At 34.9% G+C, this 21446-nt stretch overlaps 2 protein-coding genes across 2 annotated transcripts in view; one reads left to right on the top strand and one right to left on the bottom strand.

Moving 5' to 3' along the window:
• LOC149797729 (uncharacterized) overlaps positions 1–18358 on the bottom strand; it is a 29265-nt gene extending 10907 nt beyond the window's left edge. Inside the window, exons 1-3 of the mRNA XM_089962670.1 lie at positions 18252–18358; positions 9145–9272; positions 6495–6585 (exon numbers count right to left, since the gene is read on the bottom strand). Of these exons, the coding sequence (XP_089818796.1) occupies positions 6495–6585; positions 9145–9272; positions 18252–18356 (324 nt within the window). The 5' untranslated portion in view covers positions 18357–18358. The remainder of the gene's footprint in view (positions 1–6494; positions 6586–9144; positions 9273–18251) is intronic.
• A 922-nt stretch (positions 18359–19280) lies between these two features.
• The window catches only part of LOC149797728 (P protein-like), a 135413-nt gene continuing 133247 nt past the window's right edge, over positions 19281–21446 (top strand). Inside the window, exon 1 of the mRNA XM_089962669.1 lies at positions 19281–19302. The gene's annotated coding sequence lies outside the window, so the exon portion shown is untranslated. The remainder of the gene's footprint in view (positions 19303–21446) is intronic.

Raw genomic sequence — 21446 nt, 5'->3', positions numbered from 1 at the left:
AGTCTGTCAATATGACCAATTCAGAAAGAGTAGCAGGAACAAGATTTTCAAGAAGGCCATAACTGTGGCCATACTGGACATCAGATCAGCATCATTTTCATCTAGGGCCAACTAGATGTCATAAGAAGTCTTCAGGTGAAAACCTTGTCAATATGACTTTCCTTTAAGCAATAGCGATAACAAAGGTTTCCAAAATGGCCAATGTGGTGGGCATACTGCAGATGAGATCAGTCCCATCTTCAAGTATGTTCCAACAGGACATCAAAATAAGTCCTTCAGTGAAATAAACCCCATGTTGATATGACCATCCATTCAAAAGATGTGACAACAAGAAGGCCACTGAATGTCCAGATGGTGCCATTTTCATTTAGGACCACTAGATCATGTGATGAATGTGTCATTGCAATCCTTGATGCAGTTTTGACTGGTGCCAATGGACGGATGGATGACTGGCAACAGACCATCCCACAAAAGTTCTTCTGATCTGTGACCAGCAGAGCTAAGAACTGTCTTCCCTGGGTACCATACTATGTTTAAATGAACATATGGAGATAATGAATCAAGAGTTTAACTGATGAACTGACATATAAGCAATATTTATCAACCAGCAATTTCGTAGTTTAATCAAATTCAAATAAATCAATGACAAATATCAAGCATTGCTATGCATTATTATGCTACTGGGTGCTCTGGATGTTGACTTGTACATGTGTGTGTGTGTGTGATTGGATTTTTAACGTAGCTTTAAATTAATTTCAGTCATATCGCTACGATGTCTGCAGTTTGGCAATTTATAGTGATGGCCAGCACTAGGGCATCATGCTGCAGGCATGTAGCATGATGTCCCACCAAGTCACATTATTCTGACACCAGGCCGATCAGTCCTAACACTAACCTCTTAATGCTGAATGCTTAGTGAGGCAGCTGTTTATACCATTTTTTACAAATAAATCTTTTGTATGACTCAGATAAGGTTTGACCCGCGACCTCCCACATCTGCAGCGGATGTTCTAACCACTAGGCCACCAGAGCAGTCTGACTCGCACATCATTATCTGTCTGAAAAATCATGGTGCAAATTTCGTACTGGCTCTTAGATGAGTTTTTTTCTTTTCTGTACCAATACCTTTAAGAACTGGAGGGTTCAATGCAATTACTTATTATACATTACATTGCTCAACAAATCTGATAGCCCAATGCCCCTTTAATTTTAGTGCAGGCCCTTCCTTTATTCTAAGCAAGATGCCCATCTAGCTTGTCCACAAAAAAAAATTAATTTGCATGAGGAAGCTTTGATCGTGTTGATGAATGTGTCAATGTATTTTCTAGACACTGACATATCTGCCATAACACTGTGCTGTTGTTGTTGTTGCTGCTGTAGGGTTTAATGCCATTTTTCGGCACATGATAGGCTATACATGGCGGCCAGTATTATTGGTGGAGGAAGAACCAGGGAAATCTCCGGAAAGAACCACCGACCCTCGAAAAGCTACTGGCAAGCTTTCTCACATACCCACATTGGCTGAATCCAAGACTCGAACCTACACAGACAGAGGTTAGATGGCAGTGATCCGAAACGGACAGTGCTTCAGACCACTCAGCCACTCGGGGCCCCCATAACACTGCAATGTACAACCTAAATCAGACCACCAGTGTCCTATATGAAATTGAAAACTGATTTTAATCAAATTAAAGCATTACGTATCATGCTAAAAATACTTACAAACCCCCTGACACGGTCGTCTTTAGAGAAAACACAATTTTCAGTAATCTCCCCCCCCCCAAAAAAAACTTTCAGTATATCTCCATTACACATAGCATGTATAAACGGTAAACAGTCATGACTGGAGCTGAAGTAAAACTATGCCTTGGTTAGTATAAAGAGCGTCAGTTAAAGGCAAAGAAACCACCATTTCATGTATTACTTAACTGGCTGACAATAGCTAGTGAGATGTGTTTGAAAGCTGCAGTGGGTAAGCCCATTGTGCTAATTTGCATAGGTAGGATCAGGAAGTGGAACAACCCATTATAGGTAGATGCGTGTACAAAAACAAAAGTTATTACATATTATTGCCTTGAATGAGAATATTTAAGCCACTATGTATTATATTTTTGACAAGTTTATGAACAGCAGCAGCATTTCTTTGAAGTCAGATTTTACTGCATATATAGAATGGAAAGCATGATCAGCTGAATTGTTGGAATAGTGTTAGTATAGTTCATTTTTAAGCCTATTTAGGAAGCAATGAATTAGCTATCAGCAAAGCCCAACAAAAATAAATTTCAGTACTCTCGGCTGATGCCGTTTAACTTAGTGAAGCACGCCAGTGAAAAAAGAAAAGAAAAGATGGGGGGCTATTAATTCTTTGCACAACTGGCTCTGACCAGGATTCACTCAGAGAATCCAGCAGAGAAGTTTGAACTCCAGGAACATCCAGTCCCTAGTGAGCGTTGTGATAACACTAATGACACATATTACCTTCAAACCTCTTTGGAGCCTATTGAATTTATATTCTAATGGTAGCTATTGCAATGTAATATGACAATATTAAAAATTGGGAAATTTTGGGCATGTGGAAATTGGAGTCTAGGCTTGTAAAATTTCAGTCAGGGCTTGTGAGTTTATTTAAGTCACCAGCCCGAGGCCTGTGTCTAAAAATTTTTATTGCTTTAGATTTACTTCAGCCACGGAAACTGTACAAAGAATGCTACAGGGAAACAGTTCTTATTATATGCTCATTTTTTTCTCCATTAACTTTACACTGTCAGAATCATTCAATGTTTTATGATATTGCACTCATACGCACTTCATATTGCACTCACGTGTGCCCAATAGTGTATTAGAAACTACTTTGTAAACAAATCATGTACACTCACATAATAGGTGCATTACGTTTTAGTTGATTAAATTTGTTTTTGAACAAACTAAAACAGATATTTCATGGACTGCCACATACCAGCTGCTTTGCCATATTCCACATTAACTTTTTTTTAAATAAAATGTTTCGGATTTAGGCAAGCTATTAATGCCAGACAGGGTCCTTACAAATAACATGCAAGTGACAAGGCATAAACTGTCTTCTTTAGCTGGTAACAAGAATGGCAAAAAATATATTTACAGTTTTACATCCTAACTTTCCTCAAAATGTAATTTCTTAGTTCTGCAAATCCAAATTACATGAGCCATGTCATGGGTTCTCAAGCTTGATTACACACTTCGAAATCCATAGCAACTAAGTTCAAATTCATCTGGGCAGAGTTATGTTTGCATTAACAATGTTGCTGTTGTGTAAAGATGAATCTGTGCTTGTATATTTAGTTTGGAATACGGCATACATTCAGTTACTTTGTTTCTTGTAGTGTATTTTTGTTTATATAATTAAACCTAAGGCAGAATAACAAAATGAGCATATAATAAAAGGTTACTGCATTTTTATGGAAAAATATGAACTCATTTTGTCGGATGGATATATTGCACTCCCATGGTGGTTCAGTATTTCCATCCGAAAAACTCATTCATATTTTCCCATATGTGCTTGTCAGTCTGACAGCTAGCTTACACTATATCACATTTAAAAGTTTAAATTGTTATCACTTCACTGTCGACTGCTCCTGTGGCCTAGTGGTTAGAGCGTCCGCCTCTGATGCAGGAGGTCACCGGTTCAAACCCCAGTCAAGTCATATCAAAGACTTACAAAAATGGTACTAACAACTGCCTCGCTTGGTACTCAGCATTAAGAGATTAGTGTTAGGACTGGTCGGCCTGGTGTCAGGATAATGTGATTGGGTGGGACATCACGCTACATGTCTGTGGCATGATGCCCCAGTGCAAGACATCAGTATAAACTGTCACACTGCAGACATCGTAGCGATATTACTGAAAAACTGTTAAAGCTAGGTTAAAAATCTAAATCATACACACACACTTCACTGTCTTGAAATTCTAACAATGAACTACATAATACCTATGTAATTTGCATAGCCACTGCATTTTTGTAAACGTGTTTCTTTTCTTTGAAAAGTGTATATTTTATCTGACAATAATATTTTGATGAAAGCAAAAAAAAAAGGAATAAAAGATGGTTAAGCTACTTATATTTCAAACTGAAAACTATCGATGTGTCTAACTAACACTGGTAAAGCAGTCAGTGACACCATGCCAAACTTAAGACTGGTCAGTAGTCCATTTAGCTGAGGATGCTTAAGGATTTTATGTCAATGTTTGACTTCTTGATTCTGGACATTTGGCATAAGTGCAAAGGTCTTGCAGGATTCCCATTTCAAGTAAAACTGTATTGCACACCTACACCAACCAAGTATCTAGCCATCAAGTTCCATTACAATGCTCCATGCAGTGTAAATGAAGAAGCAATGATGAACTTAATTTCTAACATACCCATATTTTAAAGAATGTCTAAAAAAAATCAATAATAATCTGAATTCCCAAAATATCCATTAAAAAATAAAAAAAACAGAAAAAAATACCAGAAAATAGGAAAGAAGAAAAAGGTAGAATGTTTGGATAATACTTGACCAGGCTTATGTAGATTTGTAAGAACACAATCATGGTAAACTTTTTCCAAACTTTATATCATGTCAGTTATAACACACACACACACACACACACACACACACACACACACACACACCAAACTTCACCATAAAAATGCAATGAATATTGATATGACTACAATAATATAAATATTAAAACACATTCTGTATAATTCTGGATTATTTGTTGTGTTGGCTAATGAGACCTTTTCCTAATGACCAATACTACACTCATAACCTACATAATTTTACATCATCCATATTGAAATCATTCCCTCATCTAGCAGATGCTATTCAAGCAAGAAAACTATCTTGTGGGTAAGGTCTTCAAAGGAAGCTTCACCCAAAGGTTCAAGATGGGGAGGGGTCCTTATTAAAAGACCACAAGACACAAGAAAGATTCCATTTAGCATTAGAGATTTGAGAGCGAGTCATTGGTATTTGCAGTTCAAAACACCTCTTTATGTCTGCTATGTGAAAGTCTGTCCAGAAGTCTAGACCTTTTGAAAATTTGAGTGTTGGTAAGGGCTGCTTGATGGCCCTTCCTTCTGAAGTTGCCAATCAAAGGAGGTTCCAAACGTGCATACTTAAAAAAGGTATATGTGGGCTACCTTGTCTCCTGAGGTACACAACCACAGACATGTTATTGGAGCAGACTATCATCCAGTAACCTCTTATTTGGTGGATGCACACCTGAACGCCTAAGAAGTTTGCCCTCATTTCCAAACTGTTGATGTGGAAGGGTAGATAAGTCCCAGGACTATGAACCCTGACGAATCAGTTTTTCCATCTTAAATGGGTGCCCCGCCTTGAATCTAATGTGCTGAAAACAGAATTGGGGTCAAGGGCAGAGTGAGATGCATGAGGACTTGGGCCATAAACCAGACCCAATTTGTCCCCCAAATCAAATGACAGTGAAAATCCTGACCAACAGACACTGAAGCATTCAAGAGGTCAGTGTGCAGTTTTCATGCAGCTAAAAGGAGAAACTGGCAACAATGCAGCAACTGGATTTTGTCTACTCTGTAATGACAGGATTAGTGATGGCTGGGGTGTGTATTTGATTCAGCAGTAAAATCTCCAAACTCATGTTAATGTAGCAGCATGAATTTTAAGTCCTGTTGATGGCAAAGACCTATTTATCAAGTTGTATTAGAATCCTGTATAATAATAAAAAAACAGTCTACATGGAGATTAAAAAAAACCCACAGCCAATCAAATGCAAGATCCCATCAAAAATATGAACTGGTCTTGCTCATAATACAAAGCATCCAACATCTTGAATATATTAATTTCTTTACCAAGTATGATTACAAATGGGTGAGAAATACAGCCTTACATGCGGTAAAAAACCCAGCCAGTTGTATGCAAGATCACCCAATTCATAAGCATTGGTCTTACTTGTAATAAAAAGCATAAATTTATCCTGATGATATAAGCATAATTACCAAGTCTGAAAAAATATGATCAAACATAGGATGGTTAAAGTATTGACAAGCTGAACCAATCAGATACCAAATCATCTCATTAATATGCAAGAAATTTGCTCGTAGCTGTATTCATCAAAGATCAAAGTGATTTAAGCTTATTTACCAAGTTTAACCAAAAGCACTGCTCAGCCAATCACATACAAGATAACCTCCCATACATTACTGAACTTAAACAAAATCGTGATCATTTAAGTTAAAATGCAAAGACTCTTCAAAATATAAATCTAAATGTGGCTTCCAAAATGGTAACAAGCTCAGGCAATCAGTTGCAAGATCACCCTATTAATAGTCATTGATCTCACACATTACTGAACTTATCTTAGACTTTGATGATACAAGCCCGCACTGCAAGTTTGATAAAAATTGGATCAGCAAAATGACCTCCAGTGTGTTAACAAGCAACAGATAATGGACGAAGCATGAACCTTAGCTTGGAATATACCAAAAGCCTTACCTTGAAGCTTTCCCGGGTATGTACTCTATTTATGTGCCTTTTCAGGCTGTGCTTGGAGAGGAATTCAGCATCACAGTTTTCTTCTACACACCTGAAAATACACGCAAAACTACAAATACAGCAAGTATGAAAGGTATCTGAAACAATTTGTATTACCAGTATTATGAAAGAGCAGTACCAGGGTTCTTTATTGAAATTTATGAATGTGCATGAAAATCTAGTTAATGTTATGATTAATTTAGTTAATATGTTATTAATAACAAGTGGAACTTTCACCAGGATACTGTCAATAAATAAGTTTAGATAATTTAAACTGCCCAGCATGTTATAAACCCTAATATTGATTAACCAAAGTTAACTGGTCCATTTTAAATCCACCTGGTGTTAAATACAAATGAAAATCAAGCTCATGTGACTGAAGAAGAAAAAAATTCAAGCTGTACACAATTCCTAAAAAATTGAAAATTACACACCAAAAATTGAAAAAAGCAACATAGAATCAATTCTAACAAATGGTCAAATGAGAATGAAAAATCTTTGCATTTTTTAAATATACCGATTTAATGAGATATATTTAGCTACAGAACTCATTATTAATATTGGAAAGTGCTGTTGCCCTGTAATGAGTGCAAATGAAATTAAGAAAAATCATGTTATACATTTCATTATTCAATTACTGGTATGAAGCATAAAGCAATATTTTTTAGACTGATATACACGTATCCCTCGATAACTTGTGCCTGGATAACTTGTAAAGCTGCTTATAATGTGATCAGTCTTGGATACCATTTTTTCCCCCAGAATATACCCAAAACGTTTTGGCCCCAATTTGTTGAATACCAAGAAAATCGCAATCAAAACTGGAAAATGAAACACTGATACATAGTTCATTTTATCATTTAAAGGGCAGTTAGTGCATGGAAATCCAAATCAACATTACAACTTTGAAATGGGAAGTCATATTTTTGGTTAATTTCAGCGTACTAACAATATTCAATGAAATTTTTATCAACGAAAATGTCAGTAATGCCTAATGCTGGCAGCACTTTAAAAAAATAAATACCAATTAAAAATGTTTTGTCAAGTGAAATTCGTGTTTAAATTCTATTTTTTATTCCAGTCGCAATGCATCATAAATGCAATAAGCCCACTTGTAGTCAAATGTAAAAAGTGTCACATATCTAGAGTGACCACTCAGTCTTTTGAGAAAGGCACTGTTTCGATAAAGAAATACATGTATCATGTAATTGCAAACATTTATCTCACTCAGACTTGCCAAATCAAGTCATGCTCATGGTGTAACTCTAATGTTTCAATGCGTTAATTTGGAAAGCAAGGCAGTTTTTATTATTATATGGTTGAAAGTTGCAACAATTCATTTGTGGATGATGGGTAAATTATTCACGTTATGGCAGCAGAATTGGAAGTCACTTTTTGTGCCAGTGTGACAGGTATCGTTTGTTATTATCATCTATTCACAAGTGAATTAAAGCTATCTTTGATGAAAAAAGTTCATCTTTGAGAAGAAATACAAATTACATCCCTTTTCCTGTGGGCTGGGAGCATTCAATATTTAAAACTTTTCTGTAAAGACAGGCAAAGTTTTGGTTTATGGATCACAAAGAATAGCCAGCTAAGGCTTCTTTTGATTACCTAGCCATCACAGGCTCCTCATACAAGCCAACTTTCTTGATGATGATGACAATAATGATATTTGCTGCATTGAATCTGTTCAAAAAACAATTTTAAAAGGTACACCTGTGTACAGAGGTCACCTATGTACAAGTGACAGTTTTGCCTTATCCCCTGGGCAGCTGCTAGTGACAGGTTTTCAAAGTTCTTCAAAAAAAAGCACAGACAAGTTGTTGATTAAGTTGTTGGATAGACTGGCACAATTTTTATTAGTGATTTCTCCAGGATTTGCACCAAGTGTGGAAATTCCTACTCTGGCATTGTCAGAGAGAGAGAGATTTTCAATTTGTAATCCATAACAAGATTTTTAAAATGGCCACTATGGCAGCCATATTGGACATCAAATCAGCACAATTTTCATTCTGGACCAACATGACATCATAAGAAGTCTGTTAGTAAACCCCCAAGTCGATATGACCATCCAAAACAGCTTTCTGAAGTATTTTGATGAAAATCCCATGTCAATCTGACTTTCCGTTCAAAAGTAGTGAAAACAGGATTTTCAAGATAACTCCTGTGGTAGCCATTTAAGATGTCTAAGCATAACCATTTTCATTTAGGGCCAACTAGATGCTATTTGATGTCTTCTAGTTAAAAACTCATGCCAATTTGACTTTCCATTCAGGAGGTGCAGGGAAAACAAGAATTTCCTGATGACTGACATCATTTTCAGACACGATAAGCAGTCTTTTAGTGCAAACATGATAAGCAGTCTTTTAGTGAAAATGTTTGCGCAGCTTCTATGGCAACAATAACGGATGCCTGAACAGCACCATTTTCACTGAGGGCAAACAATACCTTGGGATGTATGTGTGAGTAAAGTTTCATGGAAATCCTACAAGTAGGTCTGGATGAGTAGAGATAATAAAGACACACTGAATGTATGCACAACAATTCCTTGCCTCTAACATGGTGCACAAAGGGAGATAATGCCTTTCATGTCAAAAAGAGTCAGTACCTGAACCTGGACTCCTTGTCCTCAGTAGTTGTGTCAGGCTGGGTATGAGTTGTCTCCACATGGCGAGTCAGATGGGCTGGTCGACTGTACCTCTTGTCACACCCAGATATACTGCAGGCATACGGACGCTAAAGAATTATAAATTATTTCGTACAATACAATCTGGTTTGAGAGAGAACCATTTCAATGAGTGGTGGTGATAGTGGTAATGAATATAACATTCTGATCATAGTTTTATATCATAAAACAAAACAAGAGTCCCTCTATGCTCTATTGTCTGAAGAATTTCCAAGAATTCACGATAAGACCATAGCTTCTATTGAGTGTTGAAATCATTCTTCAGCAATAAGATTTTCTAACTAGCCACAGTGGCAGCCATATTGGATGCAAGATCAGTTTCATTTGAGGGCAAACTAGACACATTTAATGACTTTTCTTTGAAAACCCTATGTTGACATTACCATCCATTTAGGAGAATTAGTTACAAGATTTTCAATGTTTATAATATGGAAGCTATATTTCAAACCAACTAAACACCATAAGAAGTCTTCTGATTGGCTCCAATTACTTACAAGATAAACTAAACAAAGAACAGACATATTGAGCTTCTTTACACCACAGGCTTCTCACATAATCCATTTGTCCTTTGATTTCTGTGAGTTAGCAATCTTTTGATTTCTGTGAGTTTAGCAATCTTTTGATTTCTGTGAGTTTAGCAATCTTTTGATTTCTTTGAGTTTAGTAATCTCTTGATTTCTGTGAATTTAGAAATTGGCTTATCCAGATAGAAGGTTTAAAGTATAAAGAACTGTTTCTATGTGAAACTTATAACAGAGACCCATGAGCCAGTCTTCTGTTTTACAGTCATACATAAGATGCAAGTAAAATAATAGTAAAATTATAGTTTCATCATGGTCTACAAAACAAACAAAGATCAGTGATTAATTTAAAGTCATTGATTTAATTTATAGGATTGACTGAAGTAAGCAGAATACAGTAATCTTGTGTGGAACATAAATTTGGGAGAGAACAATGTATATGCATATTTCATGCATTTTTTTATTGAATAGTGCATGTAAAATTAGCCTGATAAATTAATAATATAAATAATAATAATAATAATAATGGACAAAGTTAAAATAGCAAGAAGGACTGGGTCCACGTCAAGCCCATAACGAAAGCATTGCTTAAAACATTTAATTTAAAACTTCAACAGAAAGAAAGAGTACACATCTCACAAAATGAATTGTCCCCTTGTCATGATAGTTCATTCAGAAAATCCATCCAAGCTTCAGTCCAAATCTCAACAATCTCACCTTTGTCTGCGTGGGTTCGAGTCTGGTATTCGGATAATGTGGCTATGTGAGAAAGCTTGCCAGTAGCTTCTTGTGGGTCATGAAAAGGTTGAGAAGATTTTAAGTAAACAAAAGTGTAATGCAGCATGGAGAAGCTGACTACAGTATACCTTCATGCCTCCAACCACACACATTATTTGCAGGGAGTAAGTACACAAATGTAATCAACAATATAAACTGTTTATTTCTTCTAACTTTACTTAATATAAGAAATATTAGCAATTGCTCTCATCTTTTTGTGCCATGTTACTTTCATTATGGAAGGGTAAAATCAGAGGCTGAACCAAACTACCTGCTCTACAAAAGCTTTTTGAATATCATGAACAGTGTATCTAGTTATCTGGAAGAATGCTATGATAAAATAATATCCAGTAACAATTTATTTTGCCAATAAAGTTTAGGTGAATGTAATGAAGGTACTTTGCATGGTATATTGTACACTTGGAGATTACTGACCAACATGTCCCAATGACCTTGATCTTTGGTCAAGGCAATTGGTCTTGAACTACATTTACTGAACAAAAACCATTATTTTCTTATTCTAGTTACCATGACCACAACCTCTGACCCCAGAAACTATAGGTTTCTTTCTTACCCTAGGTGGAAACCAAAGTTAAAACAGGAAACTCACTCAAGATAAAATCCCATTTTACTGAGTCACAAAGATCTTGAACTTTGACCTTTGACCCAAAAATCAGTAGGCTTCTTCCTTACGTGCAGGAACTCCACAAACATTTGTTAAGATAGGTCTAAAACAATCTTGCCTTTAAGTCACAAGACACAGACTTCTTTCTTACCCCAAAATTAATATAGTTTCTTTCTTACTCAAAATGTAAGCCATTCGTTAACTTTTGTGACGGTATGTGGTCAGGAACTAAAGTCTGTGTGCAGAAACCATTTGTAATTTTCAGTTATCCTGACATTTGATCTACTGATCCCAAATTTTATAGGTGTCTTGTCTCCAATACAAGCCTTCCACAAAGTTTGGTCACAGTCAGTGGAACAGGAATTGTGTTATTCTGTGAAAACCATTTTCTTCCTAGGAGTCTCCTCTCTTTGATCTTTTAATCTGAAACAGTAGGTGTCTTCCTTCTTTTCCTCTTCCAGAAAATTATAGTATAGGGGAAATAATTTTCTTAGGATTCAAATGGCTCTAGCAGAAAATTTCTATAACATATGCTTCTTTGTGCACAATTTCAATGAATTACTATGAGATTAGCTGGTACTCCAACTATTTACACTAAAGTTGCAATTTTTTTTATTTGTGTAACTACCATGGACAGTACAATATAAGTAACTTAAAGTAGAGTGCAATTTTAATTTATTTCTCAAATAATCCAGCGTTGAGAGATCTTTTACTACATTGTACAAGTTCTTTTAAGCTACAACACTATACAGCACGGTACAAGTTAAAATGTTGTCACCAGTACACATTACCAACATTTTAATTGATCGGTATTTTGTCAAATATTGTTATTTATAAAGTAATGAGAACAACTGAATGATGTTGATTCCAATTTCCAAATACTATCCACCATTTTCAATAAAGGAAATAAGTGCTATATCAAGATTTAATTACAATGTGACCCTGCCATAGAATGCTTAGTTAAAACACAAATTCGGATATAACATTATCATGGCATGGCTCCAAAAATTTCATATACACATATTTTTTCATATATATAAAATTTTCCTTTCAAAGTATGAGAAATAATGTATAAAAAGTTCATCATTTTGGGAAAGAGATTAAATTTGAGTATAACACGATTGAGGAGTGGTTCCTTATTTATTTTTACTAACTAACTTTTGTGCCAAAATAAATGTTTTTGGAAATACAAGTATTTGAACCAATGACTTTTAAGAACTGTGTGTGTGTGTGTGTGTGTGTGTGTGTGTGTATGTGTATGTGTGTGTTATTTTGATTTTTAACGTAACTTTAACAATTTTTTAGTCATATTGCTATGATGTCTGCAGTGTGGCAGTGTATAGTGATGTCAAGCACTGAGGCATCATGCTGCAACATGTAGCATGATGTCCCACCCAGTCCTATTATCCTGACACCAGGCTGACCAGTCCTAACACTAACCTCTTAATGCTGATTGCCAAGCAAGGCAGCTGTTAGCACCATTTTTATAAGTCTTTCATATGACTTGGTCAGGTATCGAACCCACAACCTCCCGCATCTGAGGCAGACGCTCTAACCACTAGGCCACCAAAGTGGTTTAAGAACTTTGATATTATTTAATTGTTGATAGATGTCATCTCATAAGTGTTAATCTTATTATTAATGATCCATGAACAATAAAGCCATTAAGTCTTCCTAGTGTTTGTCTTCAATGTATTCTGTGTACAATCATTGCTCTAACAACAACTGACATGTTTGTTCTTTATACTGCATACACAACCAAGCATCAAAGATTCTAATCTGAATTTATAAATAAATTAATTTAATTACACTGCTAATCATCAAAGTTAACTGCTGAGGTAAAACTTGTTTAAATTATGGGTCAACAATTTTAAAATATCAAAAAAAATGAAAGCCACACAATTGCCCGTTAGACACAATCGGTTGACAAGTGAACAATGTCATCCATTCCCATTAAAAATGTCTCCATTATTGATTGACAATCATTTTTGCTATAGTCTTTCAAATGAATAGGTGTAAAAGTGTTAATTAGTGGGCATTTACAATGGATAATGATACACGGAAACATAAGACATTTAATGTCAAAGAGAAGCTTCAAGCCCTGGATAGGATTAAGTCTGGTATTAGGATTAAGTCTGGTATTAAACATTCACAATTAGGTAGAGATTTATGTGTTAATAAGTCGACTAAGGACAGCGAACATTGCTATCACAGAAAGCAGTTGAAAATCAATCGCTTTTTCAAAACATAATAAAGTATTATGATTTACAGTTAAGAACATTTTTGCAGTATGAAATTTATACAGACACTGTTGATTGACCTTTGAAAATAATGAACTATAAATGTGCTTCATTATTCCTTACGTAATTTTGCTATTATATTTTTCCAATGAATTCAGACACATAATAATCTGTGACAAAATTATTGAATATTTTAAATCTGTGTGCATATTTTCGATGAAATTACATGTATTATTGATTCACTGCATGCAACAAGATCGGCAGTTGAGTACAATGTTGATACTCTCTATTCATGCCATAATCAGACATGTATACGCATATATCTACCAATGCATTTTCTTTGAATAAAGTAAAACATATGCAATCTATGTTTTCAATATATCAGTATTTATCACTTAATATACATTCTGATTAGGGGCCCCGAGTGGCCGAGTGGTCTAAAGCGCTCTTCGTTACGGATCACTGCCATCTCACCTCTGTCTGCGGCGGTTCGAGTCTAAGATTCAGCCAATGTGGGTATGTGAGAAAGCTTGCCAGTAGCTTCTCGAGGGTCGGTGGTTCCTTCCGGGGTTTTCCCGGGTTCTTCCTCCACCAATAATACTGGCTGCCATGTATAGCCTATCATGTGCTGAAAAATGGCATTAAACACCACAACAACAACAACATTCTGATTAAAGATGGTAACTGTACCAATACAGCATGTATTTTTCTGTGCACTTTAAAATGACCCTAACCCCATTTTTTTTTGGGGGGGGGGCATGCATCTTTTTCTTCAGCTACCCGACTTGGAACATAATAAAATCAGGTCTTATGGACCCCGACTATTGTGTTATAGCAAGGTCACATTACACAACTTTGATTGTGATTTCATTCATGTTCAGAAAATATGGACCTCTTTTGGGGGTATATATATAAGAAAAAAATGGGATGCACATGTGCCCACACATTATAATTGGGTTTTTGTGATTTATCTTGTTAAGTGGTAATGCAGACAATTGAAAACATGTTCCATCCTCTATGCTAGAATTTGTTTAGCAGTACAGATTCCAGTGGAGTCACAATTCCCTTACTTTACAATAATTAGCTACTGGGAATAATTTCCTCTGAATAAATGACTTTGGTCTCTATCAAACTTCTGCGCTCATTCCCACTGTCAAAAGGTACCATCATCAACTTTATGACTTCATTCAGCGAAGCCAGACAAAATTTGGCTTGTGGTATGAGACAAAAGGGGCTTGTATTATGGGATTATGGTGGGGGGGAGTGAGCAAGGGGAGAGGGTTAAAAGGAAAAAATACATCTTGGTGAGAATTTCATCAATTCATTATTCCTGTATCAATTTCCATTAAATTTTCTATTGATTCATTTTTATATAATGATTTCAATAAAATTGTCTATTGTTTCATTATCTTTATATTAATTTCCAGAAAAGAAAACAGTTAATAACTATTTGGCTACTGGTAATACAAATACCCTTAAGTGGGTGGGTGTGGTATAGCAAAATATCATGTACAGTACATGTATGTAATAAGTGAAAATTATAAATTATTAACTTAAACAAGTGTCAATTAAATGTTCATGGATCAGGCAAGATATACGAGCAGTTGTATATTAAGAATAAGGTTAGTTTGGATGTGATGGTTGTCGCTAACCGTGAATGATAAATTATGGTGCAACTTGCTTAGTTATAGTGAATATGACATGTATATATCCATGTGCCTTTCTACTTTTAAATTTCTATGGCATGTCTAATAGGCCTTCTACGGTGTTGTCAAATAGGTCATGTATAGGGAAAGAGTTAACACTTATTTATACAATTAGTTACATACATATTAGTCATGATTTAGTGACAGTTTTCTGCATCTGTGATTATTTCGTTGTTTGGTGTATGGCAACTTTACACTGGGTAAATTAGTTTTTATCACTGTACAGTGTAATCATTTTCAATGACAGAGGATGATTTCGAAAGCAGGATACAAAGAGGCAATTATATGTGGCTGGTGGGAAAGGGGAAATATTAGACCAAAATCTAACATTTTGTACATAATTCTTTACAAGGATAACTAGAAAATGGTTTGAGATTAAAACTCATGATTAATCAATTTAAAAAGTATAAAAACCTGAAAATGTTAAATGTACAGCACATACAGGAAGACATGTGAGCAGAGAATATGAAAATATTTCAGACTCTTCATTTTGGGGATTATCATAATGCTTGGAACTAAAAATTGTGTCATTTTTATTACCAAAATATATGTGGAATTGTTTTATTGTCTTCATCATAAAATGCTGCTAATGGCCAATACAGACCTCCAAGGCCCCGGGGGGGGGGGCTACTGTCAAGGTTGTGCTGGACTGACAAGAATCCATTTCATTAGCAAACTGTACAAGTACAAATAGAAAAACAGCTCAGGTTCAATTTCTCCTTGCCACTAAATGGGTTATTCAGAAATGTCAGTGGCATTTATTTTTCACTACAGACTCCATTTTGCTCCATGCTGCATCAAAGTCTGTGGACAAAAAAGGTATGGACACTTTTTTTATTAACGTCAATCAGGGTATTATCAAATATTAAATGGAATGCAGTAATAAGACTTATCTAAGTTTTTTCCTGCCAAATGGAATTAATGCTTGCAAATAACCTCAATTGCTATTTTGCAGTATCCATTTTGAACATATATGTATCATGTGATCATGCTGGGTCATGCAAAATAGAGGCTCAATACTGGGTAAAATCATACAACTCTGGGTATTCTCTGACATTTAATTGTATTTTTTTTCTTCAAATGTTTAAACCCTAACATATGTAATTTAATCAAGAAATAAATTAAACAAGACAATGTAAATATTCAAAATTTTGGTTATATTTATCATGTTTATTAATGTCTGTATAAAAATTGCATAATGGGGTTTCAAAAATGTTTAAATGAACTTTGTAAACAAAAAATTCAGTTATTGCTGATGTCAACACTGCCAGAAAAGATTTATTTTGTTTTCCAATAACCAAGTGCAATAAAACAAATGACATCATTTAAGGTTAAAGATAGATCTTTATTTTTATGTTACTAGTCCATGAATTATCAAGCTAGCAATTGTTATAAACATTTCATTATGTCTTAACCGATTCAGCCCCAATCCCATCTGTAGGCGTGATGAGGCTGTACCCTACTTCAAAGCCCTGCAGCATCAAGGCCATTTAAGATAGACCAACGTGGGTGGTATTAAAAAAAAGCAGACAGATATAGCTCTAAAATGATATCAAATAATCTGGAAGTTCTCGTTGCACTACAAAATACAATTAGAAAAAGCTCATTTTTTGGACCCTGTTTTTTTTCACCCAAAATTCGCTCGAGATCGGAATGCGATTTTGTGTCCGGATTTGAGACCTTTTGGCCTCAGATCTAAGGCATACCGACCTTAACTGCACACAGACAGGTGAACCTTTGCAAAAACTAGGATAAGGTGGGCATTTGGAATAAATTGCGGTCTCCATATGAAAATGATGGGTCTATTAGGCTTAAAAAAAAAAAAGAACTCCAACTTTTACCCTTCTGCTCATGCGCAAGCAAAATAACCAATGGAAATTGACGTTTCTAATACAACTAGGCATTATTCTCATGGATAATCTGTTGAAAACCGCTGTAGTATGATGTATTCAGAAATAGCACCCCAAATCTCGTTCCTACGAACATTTCAGGCAAAAACGACAAAACCCTCTGGGGCCGAATGAGTTAATAATGTGTATTACACTGTTATGTAAACAGTCATCAAGATTATCATGCGACAGCTGCAACTTTTTAAAATTAAATAATAATAATAATAACAAACAAGTTGGTGAAAAGATTTTATTTTATTGTCAGTGGGTTAAATGTAGAGTATTGTCATATTTGATTCTTAAGTAAGTAATTAATTAATCACAAAGTTATCAATTCAGTTTTGTTGGGAATACAAACTAAATCATCCACAATATCAGTTTAAGTGGTTTTGATCTTCTTTACAAGCTTAATTTATTTGAAATATTAACCAACTGGTTGCACTTCATAACCTGCTACATTTCAAATGTCCGATAATACCCCCTTCAGGTGTACCCCTACATACTTATCAACCAATCAAAGTTCAATGCAGGTGTCAGAGTAAACATTCAATCGAACAGAACAAGAATTGGTCCATACCATGTTGGATTCATATGTTGTAATGGGCATATTTCTCCGGGAATGCAATAATACGGTCTTGGAATTAACTAATTGAATAACGGAAGTGCTGCAAAAGTCACTCGTTTTAGTACAAAATACATTTTTCACCTTTTTTAATCAGAGTATTGTATTTCAAAATAATGAGAGGTCGGATATTATATATGATAATATTTTATAAGCTACAACTTCGCGTTTAAATAGTTTTTCTAATTTTTATTGGTTTGTCCGATAATACACGTTGTCCGATAATACCCCGACTGGCGTTAAATGTTATTCTTTCACACACTCTCTACTAAATGTTACAGCATAATTCGTTGAAAGAAAAGGGAAATAACAATTTCCATAATTTTTAACCATTTCTTCAGAGTACCATCTCCCACCCACCTGGACTAAAGAATGCATTACCAATATCCCTTAAAATAAACACTTCCTAACGGCAATAACTACCCTTATAAACAACCAGCTGACTGACACATAATACGACAATTTATTTTTGGAACTGATATAGTCAATACCGCGAGACTGGAAACCTACGAGAAGAACTGAAATGACTATACCCGAAAATATGTACCGCTACAAATATGTCCTTCTGACATGTGCCACGTTTTTAATTCGTATTTTAATCATATTCTGTCATTAACAAATATAAAACTCTGGAAATATATTTTATTACCTCTCCTGTGTGGGTTCTAATGTGAATAACTAGTCTGTTACGTTTAGTAAACGTTTTAAGACAATTTTCGAAAGAGCACACGAACACTTCCTTCTTATCCTCCATGACACAATGATTAAAACACTACACAAAGTTGGATGCAAGATTTGGCACGGACAACAGCCTCTACTTAGAATATCATAGATATAGAGAAAACCGCCTTGGAAATTTCTGTTTCACGAGGATATGCTTTACTGTGGAATTTTTAAAAAAATATTGATCAGATAACTTGTAAGATACACTCTTATGAAATAAACAATATACAATGCGTGCTTCAGAATTTATTTTTAGCTTTGTCTAGATTACAAACCACTTTGAGACCTTATTGAATTCAATATGTTTCGGAAGTAACTGAAATACATAATCCCGGACAACGTACAATCAACTGACAATTATAACAAACAGTTGCTTACACTTATATGATATCATCAACTTACAATCAAATAAAAACAATAACATAAAATTAACAAAGACAACGATCATTGTGCGATAATTTAAGTTCGCAGCGTGAGTCGTTTAGCCCTTGTACCCGTTAGCCCTGACACGTTTCGACAAAATTCATAAAATAACAGAAACGCCTGTAGGTTTCTTGCATATCTTAACCACATCGTTCCAAAGGATAAAGCCATCGTTATTCCACACAGCCGTCAAGTATGAAAAATAACGGTGGTAGAGTATGAAAACACCAGTATAAAATTAATGTGGCCTATTAAAATGGTTTGTTTTATTTTTAAATAAAAGACTGACACGGTATGGTAATTCGGTTCAAAGTAGCACAAGAACAAAACACTTTGCATGTATGTTTTTAATCGTAAATTTCTTCCTGTTTATCAACTCCCTATGATTTAATGATAGAACTAGTGTAGTATCGCATTTTAAACCAAAACTGGACTTCCCTGTTAACGGGAAATTAAACATGGAGAATTTAATATGGGGGAAATGATGGGGCGTAGGGAAATTTTAACACAGGAGTATCGCTCTGGACTCGAACGGGGTTTCAATGTTAAACAAGGTAAACATTTTACGGATTCAGATAGTGAATTATAACATGGTGAATCTCTCTGTCCTCTAAATGAAATTAATATTGTGTAGTAGGTTTAACTGACTGTCAGAGAGAGAGAGAGAGAGAGAAAGAGAGAGAGTGTGTGTGTGTGTGTGTGTGTGTTGGACCCCCTGACAACAATAAATTTAGAACGTATAAATCAATGAATTAAATGACTAAGTCTTGTGCATATTATTTTTTTTATTTTGTATGCTTTTTGTTGTTGAAATCAGTAGGGGAGTACAAACAAGCGGGATAGTGTGCGGATAAGATAGTGGATGATCCATTGTAGAAGTAAGAACCAACTATACATATGACTTTGCATAATGAGACAACACTACTCGCATTAAGGAGTTACAGTCAAATCGTGCCCAAGTCAAAATGTACCTATCAAGGCCAAAACGTACTAAGTCAAAACGTAATCATAAATGAAAACGTTACTATACCCAAATGTAAATGATTTCTGTGATTTATTACAAAATAAATAGTAATATTTGTTTATCCACCAAATTAAAAAAAAAAAAAAGAAAATTATATTTTGACAAACAAGGAAGCCCGCATAATTTTTTTTTTTGGTGGGGGGAGCAAACATGTAGTGGTCAGCTATTAAGTTTTACTGGTGTAGACCAAAACATGTTTAGAGGTAAAATCGAGGGGGGGGGGAGGGCCTTCCCCTGATCCCCATGTGCAGGCATCCATGATGACTGCCATAAAGTAAACCATGATAATTTAGGCCAATTATGCGTCGGCCTGATGATTTATGCGGCAGATCAGCTTGAATAAATAGTAATAATTTTCTTCTACGTCTCTTTTTTTTAAAAATTACTATCGATTTTAAATAGTAATATAAATATTTAGCTGCATTACAATTATTCCTACAAAATTATACTTCTATATTAACCAGATCAAACGCATAGCGACAAAATTAACTGGAAAAATATGAATAGACACACACAACAATCCACCTCAGTCCAAATTAACTTCGGCAACTTTTGATCATGAGTAGATACTACATGATGTTGTCAATATCACAACGTTTGGAGAGAATGTCAATTTCATTTAAATTAGCTAAATGACCGACAATCGTCCTGCAATAAGTGCTCTTGCAGATGTTTGGACAGTAGCCGTATAAAATCAAATTTGTATATTATTCTGATTTGGTGCAATAACTCTTATCTACAAGTGAACTGAAAATATGCTTACACACTTCCAAAATCACACATAAATCCAATTTGTGACGCTTTCTCTGTTTTCAGTCTTTTCGGCATTTTAATTTTTTTTTTTTATCACGAGCAGTTGGTTGTCACAGTAATCAAGTCGCGTATACATTATGTCAGTATCAAAACTTCTACACGTGAATTGCTTTGATATTTGCAGGTTTGAAAGCTGTTTGATAATAAAATCGCGCTCCCGACTTTTGCTTTTAGCCCGGAGAAGAAAAAAAAATCTCCAAGGGTAGAATGCCTGTTATAAACAGGTTTTTTTTACATAAAAAAGTTAACTAACTTATATAATCACCTTCAATTCAACTTTTTTTTCTGACAATTTAATTCATCGTGCAAAGTAGGATAGTGTTACAAACAGGACATTAACATTTTTATAAATCAATGAGCATTATTGGAAGTTCTATATAATTTTAGTTGGTAAAAAAAATGTACATTAAATATGTTTAGGTTGTCATGCCACTATTCACATCCAGAAATGTATATATGATATACACTGTGTTTATCTGTTTTAATACGGTATTCATTACGCAACAATTGTATCTACGTTCATTTGGATTTAAATAATTGATATCATATATTTGGTGTATATATAATTTTTTGTATCTACACAATCATCTGCATAGGTCTTTTTACTTCAGTTCTTTAATTTCAAATCTTCAGCGCACTCAGCCAGATTCCTTCATTGAAATAGCAAAGAATGCACACAAAAAAACAACAAACCTCTCACCACCCCAAAACAAAACAAAAACAAACAATATGCAAACGATTTAAGATCTATATCCAAAACAAAATCAGCAACAACTCAATTTCTACAGAGTTGGAAGAGTATAAAACAAATCAGTAAACATAGATGCTGAAAACAGAACATACAAAACAAGATTACAGGTA

Source organism: Sinohyriopsis cumingii, chromosome 6 (assembly GCF_028554795.1).
Source record: "Sinohyriopsis cumingii isolate HCF-2022 chromosome 6, ASM2855479v2, whole genome shotgun sequence".
NCBI classification, from domain to species: Eukaryota; Metazoa; Mollusca; class Bivalvia; order Unionida; family Unionidae; genus Sinohyriopsis; species Sinohyriopsis cumingii.
Note: the sequence above shows the minus strand (reverse complement) of the source record. Positions and strands in the feature narration are given on the sequence as shown.